This window comes from Scatophagus argus, chromosome 20 (assembly GCF_020382885.2).
Source record: "Scatophagus argus isolate fScaArg1 chromosome 20, fScaArg1.pri, whole genome shotgun sequence".
In the NCBI taxonomy this organism is placed as follows: Eukaryota; Metazoa; Chordata; class Actinopteri; family Scatophagidae; genus Scatophagus; species Scatophagus argus.
The window spans coordinates 2,842,753-2,859,116 of record NC_058512.1 but is presented as its reverse complement, the minus strand read 5'-3'; the positions used below and the strand labels follow the sequence as shown (position 1 = coordinate 2,859,116).

At 41.7% G+C, this 16,364-nt stretch overlaps 3 protein-coding genes across 9 annotated transcripts in view; all 3 read right to left on the bottom strand.

The window, feature by feature from the left end:
• The window catches only part of LOC124051335 (myomegalin-like), a 29,615-nt gene extending 17,237 nt beyond the window's left edge, over window positions 1–12,378 (bottom strand). For 6 of the 7 annotated variants that reach the window (XM_046374608.1, XM_046374615.1, XM_046374609.1 and 3 more), the window contains exons 1-20: window positions 12,174–12,378; window positions 11,204–11,218; window positions 9,040–9,095; window positions 8,144–8,205; window positions 7,213–7,323; window positions 6,687–6,763; window positions 6,427–6,550; window positions 6,045–6,217; window positions 5,801–5,948; window positions 5,530–5,583; window positions 2,717–2,839; window positions 2,515–2,634; window positions 2,262–2,354; window positions 1,903–2,121; window positions 1,593–1,763; window positions 1,343–1,453; window positions 1,125–1,262; window positions 821–1,000; window positions 530–724; window positions 114–305 (exon numbers count right to left, since the gene is read on the bottom strand). In XM_046374608.1, coding sequence (XP_046230564.1) covers window positions 114–305; window positions 530–724; window positions 821–1,000; window positions 1,125–1,262; window positions 1,343–1,453; window positions 1,593–1,763; window positions 1,903–2,121; window positions 2,262–2,354; window positions 2,515–2,634; window positions 2,717–2,839; window positions 5,530–5,583; window positions 5,801–5,948; window positions 6,045–6,217; window positions 6,427–6,550; window positions 6,687–6,763; window positions 7,213–7,323; window positions 8,144–8,205; window positions 9,040–9,095; window positions 11,204–11,218; window positions 12,174–12,226 — 2,415 coding nt within the window. In that variant the 5' untranslated portion in view covers window positions 12,227–12,378. The remainder of the gene's footprint in view (window positions 1–113; window positions 306–529; window positions 725–820; window positions 1,001–1,124; window positions 1,263–1,342; window positions 1,454–1,592; window positions 1,764–1,902; window positions 2,122–2,261; window positions 2,355–2,514; window positions 2,635–2,716; window positions 2,840–5,529; window positions 5,584–5,800; window positions 5,949–6,044; window positions 6,218–6,426; window positions 6,551–6,686; window positions 6,764–7,212; window positions 7,324–8,143; window positions 8,206–9,039; window positions 9,096–11,203; window positions 11,219–12,173) is intronic. The other variant, XM_046374613.1, reaches the window with a different exon arrangement.
• On the bottom strand, window positions 2,847–5,517 carry LOC124051337. The gene has a single exon (XM_046374617.1). It carries the CDS (start codon window positions 3,980–3,982, stop codon window positions 2,903–2,905), a length of 1,080 nt encoding a protein of 359 aa, XP_046230573.1. The 5' UTR covers window positions 3,983–5,517; the 3' UTR covers window positions 2,847–2,902.
• Window positions 12,379–13,777: 1,399 nt separating the features above from the next.
• The window catches only part of col27a1a (collagen, type XXVII, alpha 1a), a 64,027-nt gene continuing 61,440 nt past the window's right edge, over window positions 13,778–16,364 (bottom strand). The window contains exon 61 of the mRNA XM_046374607.1: window positions 13,778–16,237. Coding sequence (XP_046230563.1) covers window positions 16,091–16,237 — 147 coding nt within the window. The 3' untranslated portion in view covers window positions 13,778–16,090. The remainder of the gene's footprint in view (window positions 16,238–16,364) is intronic.

The following is a 16,364-nucleotide window of genomic DNA, read 5'->3' as shown; positions in this document are numbered from 1 at the left end:
GAGAGGAATAGGTGTTATTCTCCCTGGGAGTTTTGATTTTTGCTCCTTGTTAAGCTTCAAAGTCAAGCACATTTTACAGCTGAGTAACTGTGTGGTATCCCAGAGGAACTCACACTGATGATGCTGTCTTTTTCAGCAAGGAGGGCTCGAAGCTCCGCAGTCTCTAAATAACCCTCCTGGGCTGTTGTGGAGCTCTGCTTCTCAGCAGTCTCAAGCCGCTGCTGCCTATCAGACAGCTGTTTCCTCAGCTCCTGAATCTCTTGAGTGCGCTCAGACAGCATGCGGTTGTAGTGCTCTGCAGACTCCTGGGGGAATGAAAATAATGAGATTTATACTAAGGGGTTTTTACAGATCCATTTATGTAAATAAAATGCATACTGCATACATGCTGAAATTCATTCAGCCTTAAATTATGTTTTAATCCATCGGTTCTCTCATTTGCATGGTAATTTTATTCTTAATATCTGCAAAAAAGACTGAGTTTCTCTGAGGCAAACCACAGAAAATGTTTTCATAATTGAATGTCGACCTTGAGGAGTTGGTCCTTGCTGCTGATCGTAGCCAACAGCCCTTCCACAGCACTCTCATTGTCGGCGACCAGCCTTTCCCTGGCCTTCACAGCCTCAGCCAACATAGCCTCTGTGACCTTTAACCTCTGGCCCATCTGTTCAGCAAGGTCACGTGCATGAGTCTGCGACTGGCTCAGCATTGATTCCGTCATTTCCTATAAACAAGAGTGACACAGTTAAAAAAGTCAAACAAAAAGTTTCTAGGTCATCCAGCAGAGGGTTTGTGGAGGGGAGGCTCTTTGTTAACTGACCTCCATATCCTTTGTCTTGCCATCCAGGGACAGCTGAAGCTGGCTGATGATGGAATCCTTCTCCCTCAGTGATCTGTTCAAGTTGTCTTCTACATCTTGCTTGGCTCTCTGCAGGTTCTTTAGTGTGTTTGCAAGATGCTGCAGCTCCACATCCTTCTCCTTGATCAGACTGTCAAAACTCTGGAAGGGGAGGAATGAGCAGACAGAAATATCCTAAATGTACTTCATTACTGACTACTGAAAAAGTCTAATATGTGACCTAAATTCCTGATATTATTTCCCAAACCAAAGATTGGTTGCTTACATTGATGGTTTCCTCGTTGTGAGAGAGCAAGTTATTGAGCCTATCAAGGTCTCTTTCCTTCTCCCTAAGAGACAGCTGCAGCTGGTGTATCTCATTGTCTTTCTCCTCAATGGCAGCAAACTTCTCATCCAGCGCTTGCTACGAGAGAGCAAACAGAAGAATGTCAGAATCAAATTATAGTCACTGTGGTGAGAAGATTAAATGGATGGAATGCGCACCTCCAGAGCCTTCTCCTTTTCTTTAAGCCTTTGCCGCAGCTTGGAAAGCACATTATCGTTTCCTCCTGGGCTTTTGCTTTGCTCAAAGTCCCTAACCATGTTCATATACTCCTGATGAACACAGAGAAAACAATGTGGAAACTCAAATATCTGAATGCATTTGTTGGCAGATTTTCTAATTCAATACACAGAAAAATATTTATCTTTAGGCTGAGAATCTGCCTGTGTATCTGCGGTGTTGCTGTCTCACCTGTAGTTGCTGCTCTTTATCAGCCAGTGTGGTTGTGAGCCGCTGGATGCTGACCTCATGGGCCTGCAGCTTTCTTTTGGTTTGATCCAGTAGCTCCTGGTACTGCTGCTCCAGAGCACTCTCCCTGTCCCCGATCTCACCACTCAGCTTTTTGAGCTGATTGTGCAGATCCTGGAAGGAGAAAAGCCAGAATACTGTCACCCAAAAGCCGATGTCTGAATAGTAACATTTAAGAGAAAAGATGATTTAAAATGCTGGATGATAATAAAGTAATGTTTGAAAGTATTAACTGGACAAGCAGCAGTCTTACATTCAGGGCTTTGTCTCCCTTCTTCTTCTGCTGTTGCAGGTCCTCCAGTTCCACTTCCAGCTGGTCCTTGGCCTGCTGTAAATCAGCCAGCTCTTGCTCCTTGCGGTCCAGGGCACGCTGTAGCTTTTGGGCTTCCAGCACCTTGGCATGGTGTTCCCCCTGGAGTTGGGCCAACTCTGTTTGCTTTTCCATCAATACATTTTGATGCTCCTCTGCTCCCTGAGGGATGCATACAAAAAAATGCTTACCTTTACAGAGGCTGCAATGTGTACTTGTCAGTGAGGTGGAGATAAAAGCAGTCCCTTCGCTTTCCTGTTTAATTTAAGTTTGATCCTCTATAAAAGGTGCCTGGGACTTGCCTGGTATTTCTGCAGTTGGGCTTTATGTGTTGCCTCTCTAGCCTTGGCCAAAGCGTCATCCCTGTCCTCAATCTCATGACACAGCTCTGCAATCTGGGCAACACACAGACACAAACAAAGACAGACAGGATGGTGTTAGAGCATTGCATAATACAGACTAGTGAGCGCACAGACAGGTGAAGTCCTACAGTTAACAACAATTGTTATGATTGCCATCGTAAATAAAATCTATTAAAGACAGTATGAATCTCACCTCTTTTTCCTTTTCTCTGAGGACCTGAGTAAGCCCCTGGATAGTTTTGTCCCGCTTCAGAGCATTTTTCTTCTCAGAGCTGAGATCATTCTCCTTCTCCTCCAACTTCCCTAACAGGTTCTGTTGAAAAAAAAGTGGTTTTAAACAAAGAAACTCCTCAAACTGATTCAAAGATATTTCACCGACTATCACCTACATGTACCTTGTTTTGATTCTGGGTATCCTCCAAGGTTTTAGTCAGGGTGTCATTGGTGCTTTTCGTCTGGTTGAGCTCTTCAGTCAGCAGCTTATTGCAGGACTGCAATCGGCTAACCTCACTCTGCTCCTAAGCAAATCCAGAGAACACATAAAACAGAAAAGGTAAAATTTGTTGTAATATCAGCGATGGTTAACAGCAAAGCTGTTGTCTGTCAGAGTCCATTAGTGTTCCTACAGTCTTCTCACTGAGGAAAACTACCTTCACTCTGACAGGGATATATTCATCATCAAATTCCTCTGTAAGGTCATGCAGAGACTTCCATTCAGCCTCTCTGTTCCTGTGTTTGGCTCGGGGGTTGTGAGGGCCAGGATTTAACCTCTTCAGGACAGGGATGTGGCTCCCTGGAGGGACAAAGATTTGTTGCTTGGGGATGCAGCGAAGGAGCTGAATTAGGTCAGAGATCACAGAGGGCTGGCTTGAGGATCTGCGGAGCAGCACTCTGGCCTGAAACCTTCCTCCAGGGTCATCAGCTGCACCATGTCTGGACACAAACACCTTAGGCTCTCTGAGTTTAAGTTTGGATGAAGGGTCTGGAGAAGTATCAGAGGAAAAGTCTCTGTTCAGGGACTGCAGGGATACGGAACGACCTTTGAAACCAGGTCTATGCAGCATACCCGTACGCTGGACCAGGTCAAGGTACATGCTCTGCGAACGATGGCGTGTGCCTCGGAGACCAAAGCTCTTCATCGATCCCAAGCGTCCTGAGAATGACCCTTTATGAGCAATTTGATCCAGACTCATACACCTTTTCATGCGATTCTCCACGTGACCATTTCCACTCTCTCTGAACTGCTGTCCTTCAGAGGCTGGGTGACACACAGCCTCATCATCAGGACTGACCACCGCAGAGGACTTGAGTGGAGTCTTCGAGCTGGTGCTCTCCCCGTCACTCTTGGGCAGGCTTGTGTTGTTTTTTTTGTACACGTGGACGATGCACTGGATCAGGTGGTCCTTCTCCGCCTGTAACTTCTGGATCTGACTGTTGTGCTCATCCTGCATCTGGCTGATGTCAACATCACACTGTACCACCTTCTCCAACTGGAACACACATTTCCCACAGAGGAACTCTCCACGACCATCACGAGTCACCTCCCAGCCCAGTACATGGGACAAGATCACCTGCAGCTTCCTCTTCGCTGCAGAGCTGAAGATCCAGCGACACTGGCTTCCCACAACACGAACACCACATATACGACACGGTTCCCTCATGGCACCTTAGATCTTTAGATTTCAGGCTCTTAAAACAAGTCTAAAAAGCCTCTTGCTGACACACACTGTCCAGTGGCCTAACGATCACCAGCCTGCCAACCATGGAACAGCCATCTATCATTTTCTCTCACTGCATCAGCGAGACAAGCACAGAGGAGAATGACTGAGTGCAGAGCTCTATAAGCCCTAAGCCTTTGATAATCCCTGCTCCCGCCTCTATTCCTCTCTCCCCGACGCATTCAATCAGATCAAATCCTCTAGGACTGCTGAAGTGATCTGTGTTATGGCCAGTGTCAGACCATCTCTAGAAAACCTTCTCCCGGATTCATCAGGTATGAAGGTCGACCCCATACAAGTGCTCCTCCAGAGGACCAGCGAAGATGGCAGCAGCCAATTGCTGCTCTAGAGTAGATCCAGCAGTACATCTAAAAATCATCTTTGAGATTACAGGAGGTGTTTTTTTTCCTGGCAATCAATTGTCACACATTCCATTACACCTCTATCCCGGAGAGAACGCTCAAACTGCTTTCATGCCCCAATACATCCCTGCTAGACGCACTGTCCACAGATTTTCTTAAATCCTTTGCAATACATGCAGCACATTTGTTTGCTTACCCAGATCTAACAAAATACTGACAGGATACATTTATTTATTTTCTAATGAAGAAGGATAGACAGAAATAACTCTGAGAGGAACTGCAGACAGCATGATAATCCAGTCTTAACACCATGACCTGAGTCCAGACGTCAAAGAGAAAACCATGGACAGCATCCAACTAACAGGTTTCTGTTCAAACAGCTTCAACTTTCACCAAGAGGTTGCATAATGTTTGGATGACAACCTGCAAACGGCTTTGCACGGTCTCTTCCCTTTTAATGTTAAGAATATAAGTCACATAAATGCGAAACCATACAGTTGGGTTAGATAATATAGATGAGAGAATAATTTCCAGCACTGGTTTACAAGGTCAAGGTGTCATTTAAACAATACCTGGAAACTGAGCGATTACTCCATTAGGGTTACAAACACCAATATAATGTCACACAAAACAAGATGATGATCAAGTAGCATGAGATGCGATTACTCCAATATCCCTCTTCACTAATTAATAATAGTGATGTAAGCTTCCTATTGTGAGATCACATAAGGCTCCAAGATCACCACAACAAACTCAGTCTCTTTACTGAAGCAGGGGACAAAAATAAAACAGCACCAGGAGGCACAAGGAGGAAAGTCATAAAACATGCCAAAGTACATTTCCTGTGGCTCAGCTGAAGAACACAGACAGACCTCTGAAGTTAAGAGTGCATGCACAGCAAAGAACTTAGCCTGTGTGCATCTAATGGTCTGGGAGTGTTTGGATTTAGCTTTTGGTCTGAGGTACAACTACTGCCAGAAACAGAATATAAAAGAAATATGATGATGATGATGATGATAACAACATAAAAAGTCAAGACAAAAACAACAACAAAAGCAACCAAAAACACAGACAGATGGAAAGAATTTTAAAAAAGCAGAGTCAGAGGAAAGTCACCATAACACCAACCTGATGGTCTGGCATCCTTTGCTCCTTCTCTCTATGCAGCTTGTCTCTCAGTGCCTGGGAAAAAGACAGACAAATGGTCATTGTCACAATGTATTTTCATATATATCAAGTAGTGATGAAATTAAGTTTAAGTTCTTTAATGGTTCACAATAGTGGCGAAGAATGTAATTCTTCTAAATATTTCTTTGAAATCAGGCAACAGGTGACTTAAAACCTTTGCAACCGTGTTTAGTTAAAATATCAGCACAGAAGGATGATATGAAAGCCTCACCTCAAGTTCCTGATCTTTCTTGGCAATGAGATCAGACAGCTGTTTCACCTCATCAGCTGATGGAGCTTCTGTCTCTTGGTCTGCACTTTTCTTCTGATGGATCACAGCTTCCTGGTTCTTTAAAGTGACCTGGAGCTGCTCTATGATACTATTGTCAACAGAATAATAAAAACATCGAAAACACTTAGATCTTAATACAAAAATAAACCCTCAATATTAATGCATGTATCTCTCGTGTCCTTACTTGTCTTTCTCCTGCAGGGCCTGCTGCAGGTCTTGGACCGGGCTTGGGACAGGGGTGAAGGTGCTCTGTGGATCGAGGGCTTGAAGCTGCTTCTCCATTTTAATATTTTTAAGCTTCTCCTGCTCAGCGATGGCAGCCATCTTTTCAACCTCTTCCTCTGCCATTCGCAGAGACTGACGTGAGGATAAAGAACGAGTGAGACAACAAAGACTGAAATTCTGATCTTTTGACTCCGTCTCTTCTGTTAATTCGTGACCATTCAAACAGAACTTTATAGAATGAGACAGAAAATGGTCACTCTCACATTTATAAAAGGTGACTAGTAACAAGTGTTTGGAAAGTACCTTCATTATTCTAATGTTCAATAGGCTAAAAAACTTACCTGTTCCAGGTCAGTTATCCTCTTGTTAAATGCGTCCCTAAGTGCATCCATCTCTCTCTGAGCTTGTTCCCTTAAACGATGAGGTTCTCCTGATCCTTGACCAGCGAGACTCTCCAGTGCATTCCTGAACAACAGTAAGTGAAGGCGATTAAGCCGATGCTCACATTCATTTTCGCCACTGGGATGTCCACAACATCTTCCTGCCAACTAAGATCCAGTTTTTGAAATTGAAGTGAGGCTCTATAGGGGACGATACTCACGATGCAGAAACAAGTAGCTCCTGTTTCTCTGCCAGCTCTCTCTTCATTGACTCCAACTCCACCTTCAGCTCAATGTTCTGTAAATGGACAGCATACAGTCACATCAGGAGTTGCCACGAAAACACTGGCAGAATAGTGAAAATATTCTAGATACTCTTCTCTCTGGCAGCTGTTAATATGATCAAATTAATAAACCTCAAGGTTTATCTCGGAGTGCGTATGTAAAGATAACATTCTTGCATGACACCTAACTTCTCAAAATGATAAAAAAAATAAATAAAAGAAACACAAGCAGCCCTAATGAGACCAGGAGATTCCAATGTGCTTACATCCCACTCAAACAACAATGAAAAGGCAAGATAGCTGCTCTAAGATCATAAGCGTGGGGTGGTGGCTGAACGAAATCCAGCTGCTATTGTGGCTGTGATCAGGGTAGGTAACGCTGAGTCACAGGCAACACCACGGCACTGAGGGGCCACATAAATGCATGAAAAAGAAATGTAGCACAGTAAAGAAAATACAACACCGTTCTGAAAATGTCTTCAGTGGAGTCATCGCATTTCTGCTGCATGCGCTCCTCCATGAAGTAAATGCGCAGCTTCAGGTTGAAGTTCTCTTTCTTCAGAGCTGTGATTTGCTGTGGGTGGTTGACAAAAATGTTTTATTATACAGGAAAATAACAACAAATACTGTTTTATTGTGAAAGTTGTATTGAAACATTTTAGTCAATGTCTAGCTAATAATTAACTATGTATCTACTTTAAATTCTATTTCATTTGAATGACTAGAAAACAAGGTTATGTCCAATTTGGGTCAAAGAAACAAAGCAGTTAAGCATTTTATCTAAGGAGAAAAGCAGGACAGCATGTTTACAAGGCAGAAAAGGGTTATTGTTAAAATGAAGGGAGGCCTTCGTGCACTGTGTGTGTGTGTGTGTGTGTGTTTGAGAGCAAATGTGTGTGAAGTGGACTGTGCATCATTGAGCTGCAGGCTCAGAACATCATACATCTGGCAATGGGGGTTGGGTAGACTGTCAAAGGGAGGAGGTAGAGTTCTGGACCTCTTCATAAACCTCTGATCACACAGTTAGCCAAAAATCTGAACATGCATTCCACTCAAATATATAAATACAGCCCACCCCAGTTATACTCCCCCCCCCCTCCCCCACACTTCATCACTAAATCTCCATAAATGGTCAGTGTAGCTGGTTTTTTGTAAGACTAAGGATCAGGTTTAATAAATCATGATATCCTTTTTGTTTAGGTGGACTAAATTTAACTTTATAACCTCATAGTGACAAGGTAAGTGTTGCAATCTTTTTGACGAACAAATTGAAATATCATTATCACTAGTCTTATGTTATATAAAATGGGCTTTGCATGATCCAAGACACACTGTGCTACTACATCACAGCTGCAACTTAAAAACCATAATGCCACTTTGTACAAATCACTCACGTTCTCATAGTCCTTCATGGTGAGAGCTTTGATTGGGGACATCTTGTCAGGGATGGATGGAGCTGTGAAAGAGCAGAGTGATAAACTTCTATTCATTTGAGTCTTAACTGTGCTGTAGTCTTTATAGCATAGCCTTCCCCACATACAAGAATAATTCTCAGCTGTCAGGAAGCTGAGAATTATTTATTTTAGAGAGATAAAGAGAAAGAGAAATGATTTTCACTGTGGAGGCATCAGAGGTGAGGCAGCTTCTGGGGAGTTGCCCTGTTTAGACCAGTTGAAAGCAGCCCACAGCTGATCATGTAACACTCGTCAACAACACATTTCGCAACACTAACTGCAGATTCACAGTTTGACGGTCTCCATCGCTGCTCACATTCGCATCGGTTGCTTGTTTACGTACACTTTGTTTCTAAATCAGAGACATATTGCTGGTTGCTAACTTATGACCTCATGTCTTCAATTTAAACATGAATCTAGATTCCTACAGATGGTATTCATTACCCGTAACTCATTACTTCCTTAATTCCTGGTTCCTGCATCTAACATAACCGCTGAGGAAAAACTAGGAACAAGCAAAAGGTAGCGAGACATTTGTCCATGCAAAAAACCTGACAGCAGGCCCGAAGGCTGACCTTTACCTAGAAATCAGCTGTTTACTGGCCTGTATGGCCGAGTATATTGGTTGGCACAACACAAGAGCCTGACAATAAATTAGAACCCGGATTAGCTAATTAACATCAACCGTCTAATCCCTTGTCACAGCTTTGGGGAGACATCTGTGGGAGGTCACAGCAACGATTCAGTGGAAGCATTAATTAATACACAGGAGGGGAGGCACAACCTCCACAAGACAAATAAAAACAGAGAGAGAACAAAAGAAGATCTTACTGTACCTGTCATGCTGTCTGTGGAAAATTCTCCAGCATCTATGGAGTCTGGTAGTCTGCAGCTGGGGACAGAATCATTTTGTCAGCAATGCAGTCGAGCCGCTATAAATATGTATCACTTACATTTGTACCATATTCAAGCAAAATAATTCACATTTTTAAACATCACAGGAAACAAAAAGAAACTGTGCTCTTGGTCCTTGTTCACAGTACACACATATACTGATTTTTATGCTTTTCAAACAACACAGATTCACTGTGTTGATGTATTACTCACGCTGGCCAGTTCCACTGAGCCCGAAGAACGATCCATAAATAGCTTAAGAATGACTACCTCATTTGCATCCACTCTGGCAGAAACGCCTTCAGTGTGTGTGTGTGTGTGCGTGTGTGTGTGTGTGAGTGACCATGTGCCAGTGGCAGCCTAGCTCTCATGTTCAGACAGACAGGAGGAGAGCAAGCAAAGACTCCAGTGGATGGCGAAGGCTTTCTTTTGGAAGACAAGCAGACTACTGTGACTGAGATCAGCTAAGCATCACACAGTGATGGGACAGTGGTGGCACTCACAGACACGGCACAATGCACCAAACATCAGTAACACACATCTGGATCACAATGACACAAAAGTGACGACGCTGAACTGCCACAAAACAAATGTATATGCATATGTATATTTATAGGATTTAAGTATTAATGTGTGAAATTTTCCTAACAAATCTGAATTTTCAGGAGGGATATCGCATGAACACAAACATGAACTATCTGGGTTCAAGCTCATGTTCCTTGACCCTGACCTTTGTGTCTAATAATATAATGTCCAGGATTGAATAACTTCCTCCCATACCTCTCCTGGAGCCGGAAGCACAGCACACTGCTGGTCAGCAAAGATCTTCGCTCCAGCATGATTTGTTCATATTTCATGTTTACGACATGTTAGATGCTGTTTGGAATCTAATAGATTGTGCTTTGTCCAAGCGACACTTTCTTTTTCTTTTTTTGCACTTTGTAAAAACAGGTTTTGCTTTTGTTTTGCTGTAATGATTACTCAAACCTTTTTTTCTTTAAACAGAAACAATGCTATTTGTTGTTTTGTATTTCTATAAATAATTAGATGAATCACTCAAATATAACTCTTCTCCCTTTTTTGTCAGTTCCTTTGTCAAACTGTCTGTGAGAGGGAACTATTTATATGAATATCGTGCAAGAAGCTTGATTAAGGCCTCTGACAGGGCACAACAATAAACCATAATGGCACAACTCTTCCCCATCTTTGATTTGCTTTGACATTAACCCTAACCTTAACACTACAAAATTAAACAGCACAATACATTACAATGGAGAAAGGAAGACATTGCACCAAATCAAACTACTCAACCCTCTTTCACAACATTTAAATCAGAACAGTCGTCAACAAGAATATGAGCAGCACAAGCACAATAATCCTCCCTAAAAGGCTGAAAGTCAATAAAAATGAATTAACAATAGTTGCATCACAGAGGTTTCACATGCCAAACAACCCTTTCCTGTGTTAATGGAGAGGAAGCACTCTACACCATAGGCCAAGATAAGAGTAAAAGCACCAAAGACAAACATGTGAAACAACTTTCATGGAAACCACCCAAATGACACTCTCTCATGAAAAACAGATTACATTAAAACACATCGGTGTCAGTGATGTGGACACGGTTTTGTCGACGCTGCACATGTAACCCCTACAGCACACAGTGGAAATAATCTAAGAGCCTGTAAACAGTGACTTCCTCTTTTCTTCTCATGTTGTTCAGCTGCGAGTGACTAACATGAAAGCAGCCAAGCTCACAAAGAAATCACCTAACAAAGCAACATTAACTGCAGAGACTAACAGTATGCAAAGCCATATTTATTAGACTATGAGAGTAAAGTGAATCAGGTTTCAGAAGTACCAAATAAGTAATACACACCACACATATCAGCTAACATCTTGGATTACTGGGGCACGCTTACCACCTGGATGACTTCTTTTATGACACAGCAGGACTAGGAGACGAACCGAGGGCACTCCAAACTTACAGGGATGCTATAATAACTAGCGTTTCACTGGAGCACAAAAAGCCGAGGAGTAGCTATACTGAGCAAATGCTATCCAGCGAAAGCAGCGAAGAGCAGAGCGGATAATGCACAGTTCACCTACCACAATCTCACTCTCCTCTCGTGTCACGAAGAGCACGCGGGATAAAAACAAACAAACAAACAAAACAAATATGACACGTTAACGCCACATTTTGTTATTATTATTATTTTTACAAAGAGTCAGTGCGGAGAGACATCGCCTCTTCAGTCTGAGCCCCGCTGGAAAACTGGCTCTGATGATTTCCGCTTTCTTTCACTCTCTGAATGACATGTCAACATGCCGACCTACCAATCACAGTGATATCACAGCAGCATCCAGTCAGCTGAATGTGTGAGCGGTAACGATAGTGTAAGCATGACAGGCTTTCTGCAGCAATGTTTCTACTGGACCTTTGGTGTATGAGTCAAGGTCCCTCTTAATGTCATATGCTTCTCTGTTAAGAGAACCTGTTAATTTTGTCTAAACATGTTCAAATGTATGACAAAAGGGCTAACTGTAGCGTTACAACAATAGTTAAGACTAAATCGGTCGCTTTTATTAAGAATAACGATTTACATCCCACAAGTTTAGTTTTTCCCCAAATCAATAACTATCGACACCGACTTTACAGCTGGGTAGTTAATGTTAGCCATTATTTCAACATTATGTTACATGTGGGGTTTTTTACAGCTTATTTTGATCATCAAAATGTCAGTTGACTCAGTAACTTACAACCAAAGATATAAACAATACTACTAATTAAGGGGTTAGCTTAGTTCATTTTGTATGTGACCCAACGTTATTAAACCTACAGCTTAATACTGGTCGTACACCTGACCTGACGTAGTTTAGCTAATTCAGCATAGCGTTATCGTTTTATGAAGGAAATGACAAATTGAATGCTTCTGTTTTGGTTCAATAAATAGTCAGGGCCCATTCAGCGATAGTCAGTTACTGCCTTCGGATTAAGTGTGCTAGCTAGCTAAATTACAACGTAACCAATGTTGTTACAAGCTAGCGTTAGCTCGCTAGCTACTGTTGCTAGGCTTACCTTCCGTTAATGTCAACGGGGAGGGTCACATCGTCCCCCACGACGGAATCCATGTTAACCGTTGAGTTATTTGGCGTTTTCTCCAGGACAGTAAAACATTTTACAGACTAGACATGGCGTAAACTTCGAAAAGCGGGACGGAATTCAAAATAGTCCAGGCTACCGCCATCATGATATGGTAAACGTCACCATTGTGCACGTTGAAAAGTGGTGATGCCTTCAGGTAACGTAGGAAATATTTAAATTTGTTACTGAAACCCTGTTGGTGTCAACTGACAGTTGGTGCCTTAAAAAATATGAATTTGACGAAACAAAGTTGCAATAACTCAAGTTATGCGCTTTGATTATTTTAAATTTTATATCAGTCTTTGCTTACATTGATGCTATTGATGATAAAAAAAAAAAATGCAGTTTTTTTCTTCCCAACTTAAAAGTTGAGAATTTTCGAGCAGTGAGAAGGCAGCATACAACTGGGTGGATACCGGGGCAAAGCGATTGGCCAAAACAAACACTTGGGGCAGGTACATACGAAGCTCAAAAATAACGATGCTGTCATGTACACATCGACCCATTTAGTGTCAAGCCGTGTAGTCATATTACACTACCTTTAAAGAGAAACTGGTGTATTTAATGGATCAAAGAATCTGTCAGACAGAAGAATATACTAAAACTTGTGTGAATCAGCAGCATAATCAAATTGCTTAGAAAAGAGTGACATTGTAACCGTGTCCAGTCCCCTGGCCGTTATAACTGAAACTAAAGGAACACCAGGTTAACGCGCTCGCATGTGTGTGTGTGTGTGTGTGTGTGTGTGACATTCATTAAAGACTATTCTTAAACAGAATTTGTGGGCTATGTAGAGTGTTGGGTGTGTTGCATGGCGGCGCGGAATAATTAACACTTGCTCAGGGAATTATAACATTTAGTAGAAGTACAATCTTCACTAACAGCTACTGTATGTGCGTTTTATCACCAATTTAGCTGAGCCAGGGTGAGTTCAGGGTGGGCTGACTGGCTGGACTAATTTATTAAGATAACAATAGCGACATCAAGTGGTGCAACTCTTAATTTCATTTTCATAGTCATTTTTTTTTAATTGTGATACGTGAGACTAGTGTGGTGCCAAAGATAAAATTAAACCTTGCTGCTAACCATGTCACATATGTGCTCGTCCCTCAGATGCACCATGTGACTTCTGCAAACACACAAGTATGCATGATTACCATCATTATGAGTTTCTCTGAAACACCCAACCACTGCCTTTCCTCCTATATTTGGCTCAACCCAAACACGCAGTTAAGTAATGTGGGTAACTGTCCCAAGATCCTAGACTCCGAGGGACCCCAAAAGTCTCAGTTTACTGCAGGTCAGAAGGTTCTAGTAATCTGAATAATTGCAAATTCATTAGGGGATTTGCACCATAAAGTATGAAGTAATGTGAGCTAAGCAGGGTCCTGTGTCTGATCATCTCGTGGCCCTATAATGGTGACTGGTCCTGTTTCAAAATCTAAATAAAAGAGCAGGAGAGCTTTTGTACGATCATACGATGCTTACATGGAGCATATCAGTATTCTCCAAATAGCTGAAAAGTAATAATCCACACACAGATTGAAAGTATTTATTGAACAAATGGACACTGAACAATGAATAAACAGTAGACAGATAAAGTATGTTGGCACCAGAAATGGTCATGTTCAGAGTTTGACGGCTTACTGTATTTGGCTGATATTTCCAAACAGGATTTAATTATAAAGGCAATAGATAATCTTTGCTCCATGTGTACAAATGTGAGGTATTCTTAGCTCGTTTTAATGTCTACAACAGATTTACAAAAAGAAAGAAACAATTTTCACATATTTGCATTATTCTTTAAAACACAAGTTATAGCATAGCACAGAGTCCTGGTACAGTACATGGTTGGTTATCATAGAGGAAAATCAACATAAAGCAAAATAACAAAAATTAAAAAAATAAAAGATAATTAACATTGCAATAAATTTGTTCTCTGGAGCCCCAAATTTACACATAAAAAAATCTATAAACTCCAAGACCAGTTGGGCAAACTGATATATAAAGTTGTCATAAAGAGTAGTATTGCTTCAACCAACAGAAATTTGCTCAGTCTGCAACCACGTTAACAACATTAAATAACATTAAATTAGCAAGAGGGGATCCACTGTATACAGCAAGGTTTGCACAATTACACACACTTGTGTCCGGCTACAACAAAGAAATTTTTATTTAATTAAAACTATCTCCACTAGATGTGTTTCTAAAAAATATTACATACAGCTGTGAGGGCAGGAGGGGGGGCTTTGTACAGAGAAAAAGAAAACTTTATTCTTAAAAAATACTTCAAACCCTGTGATTTATACTGGATATAAAAGGAGAAATCTGTTTTTACTTTTTATAGTTTTATCTCTAAAATAGCTTCCATCAGAATAAGCAACTCTGTAAAATGCAGATAGTTGACTATGTAATTTTGGATGGGAAATCACCTTTATAGTGCATTGTGGAGCCGATGGCAATATATCATACTGACTTCCTTTTAATTAATCTAAACAAGCATGCACTATAAACATCAGAATATTTTAGCAAAGTGGTGTAATTACAGCACTATGGTTAGCACCTCAGACAATTTACTTAGCACCATGCATTAGAGAGAAGATGGGACAGAAGATGGGAGTTTTATTCTGATTCGTAGACCCACTCTCCTCTCTCCTGTGGCTCAGTTCTCCTTCGTACCTGTAGTCTGTTCACTGTGATTGGGGTAGAAGAAGAGACTCCTGGTCTCATGAGGTGCTGAGTAAATAATTACCCTTCTATCTTTTGTCATAAGCAAGGAAGCAGTTAACTCATACGCCTGATTTCACACTCCACAGTTGTAGAGAATTTAATAAAACACTATTGAGAACTAGAGCTCCATATTCTTTCTTTTTTTTTTTCACTCTGACCTCTAATCCCCACAGCCGCGGATATTCTCCCTAATCATCAGTGGCATCCGGTTCAATGAGTAATAAGTATTTAATGCACTCTCTCCCCATGTGGACGGCTTGTGTGCATTACTGTGTGTGGCTTCAGACGTTATTACTGAGAGCTGACTGGGTGCCACTGGTTTTCCCACATTAGGGAGGCAACTGAAAGTCAGTAAATATGGATATGATTTCTGCTCAGTTTAAGTGAACGAGTCTGCCTCTGGATTCATTCACATGGGCAAGATCACAAAGAGATGAGCGAGAGATGAGGCAAATGAAATGGCACCCCTGAAAAATCCTTCCATATAAGTTTAAAATATCAAATTATCCTCTCATTTTCTATTGCACTTGAAGATTATTTCTTTACATAAGATATACATGTATAAAAGTTAATAATAAGCATACATATATATGTACATTTAACTGATCCCAATTACTTTAATTCTTCTCTTCTAACAGAATTGAATTTCTGGGAAAAAAAAGAAAAAAAAACAGTACACACAGTATACAGACTGTATACAGTTAAAAAAATAAGTTACTCTAATGTCCGCTGATTAACTTGGCCTTGGTCTCCCTTCACTTAGCAATGTTCCAGAGAGAGATTGTGTGGCATACAGCCTTTTTTTCTCCAAGCGGGTGTACATGTGGAGATCCTTCTTGAAGAGCGTGAAGAAGCTATTAGTGCAAGAACTCCCCTGCTCCTCCTCAGCTCTTCTGTGTCCCCCCCCTCCCCCAAGCTCCCCGTGCTTCCTCCCTCTGTGTCTGCAGTCCAATGGGAGTTTGGCAGAGTGAGGCAGGATCTGTTTGGAGGGAGGGTTGTACTCGCTTGGATTGTTTTGCCATGGACTGGAGGAAACTGCTCCAATCTCCATGCCTGCACGACGGTGTCACCTAAGGGTGATGATCTTTCCTTTTGTGGTCAGAGGACTTGCACTGCAACCCTCACAGGAAGCAAACAGGACCTACTTCTAGGTGGTAATGGGAGCCGGGAGTAGCCTTGGGGAGGTTGTAAGTGTCGACCACAGGGAGCAGGGTGGGATCCAGGGAGTGGAACACAAAATGGGTCTGGTGCCAGCGGCCATCTTTTATCTGAAACCCAAATACACTTTTTAGTCCACAACATGAGCAACACAAGAAGGGCAACAAGTTTTGAAAGTGTGAGAGTCAAGAATGATGTCAGCTAAACAGCACAAAGCCAGATGAAGTCATGTTGTTA

Excerpts from the sequence above, each read along its gene's own strand:
- LOC124051337 (XM_046374617.1), bottom strand. The coding sequence starts at position 3,982 with ATGAGGGAACCGTGTCGTATATGTGGTGTTCGTGTTGTGGGAAGCCAG.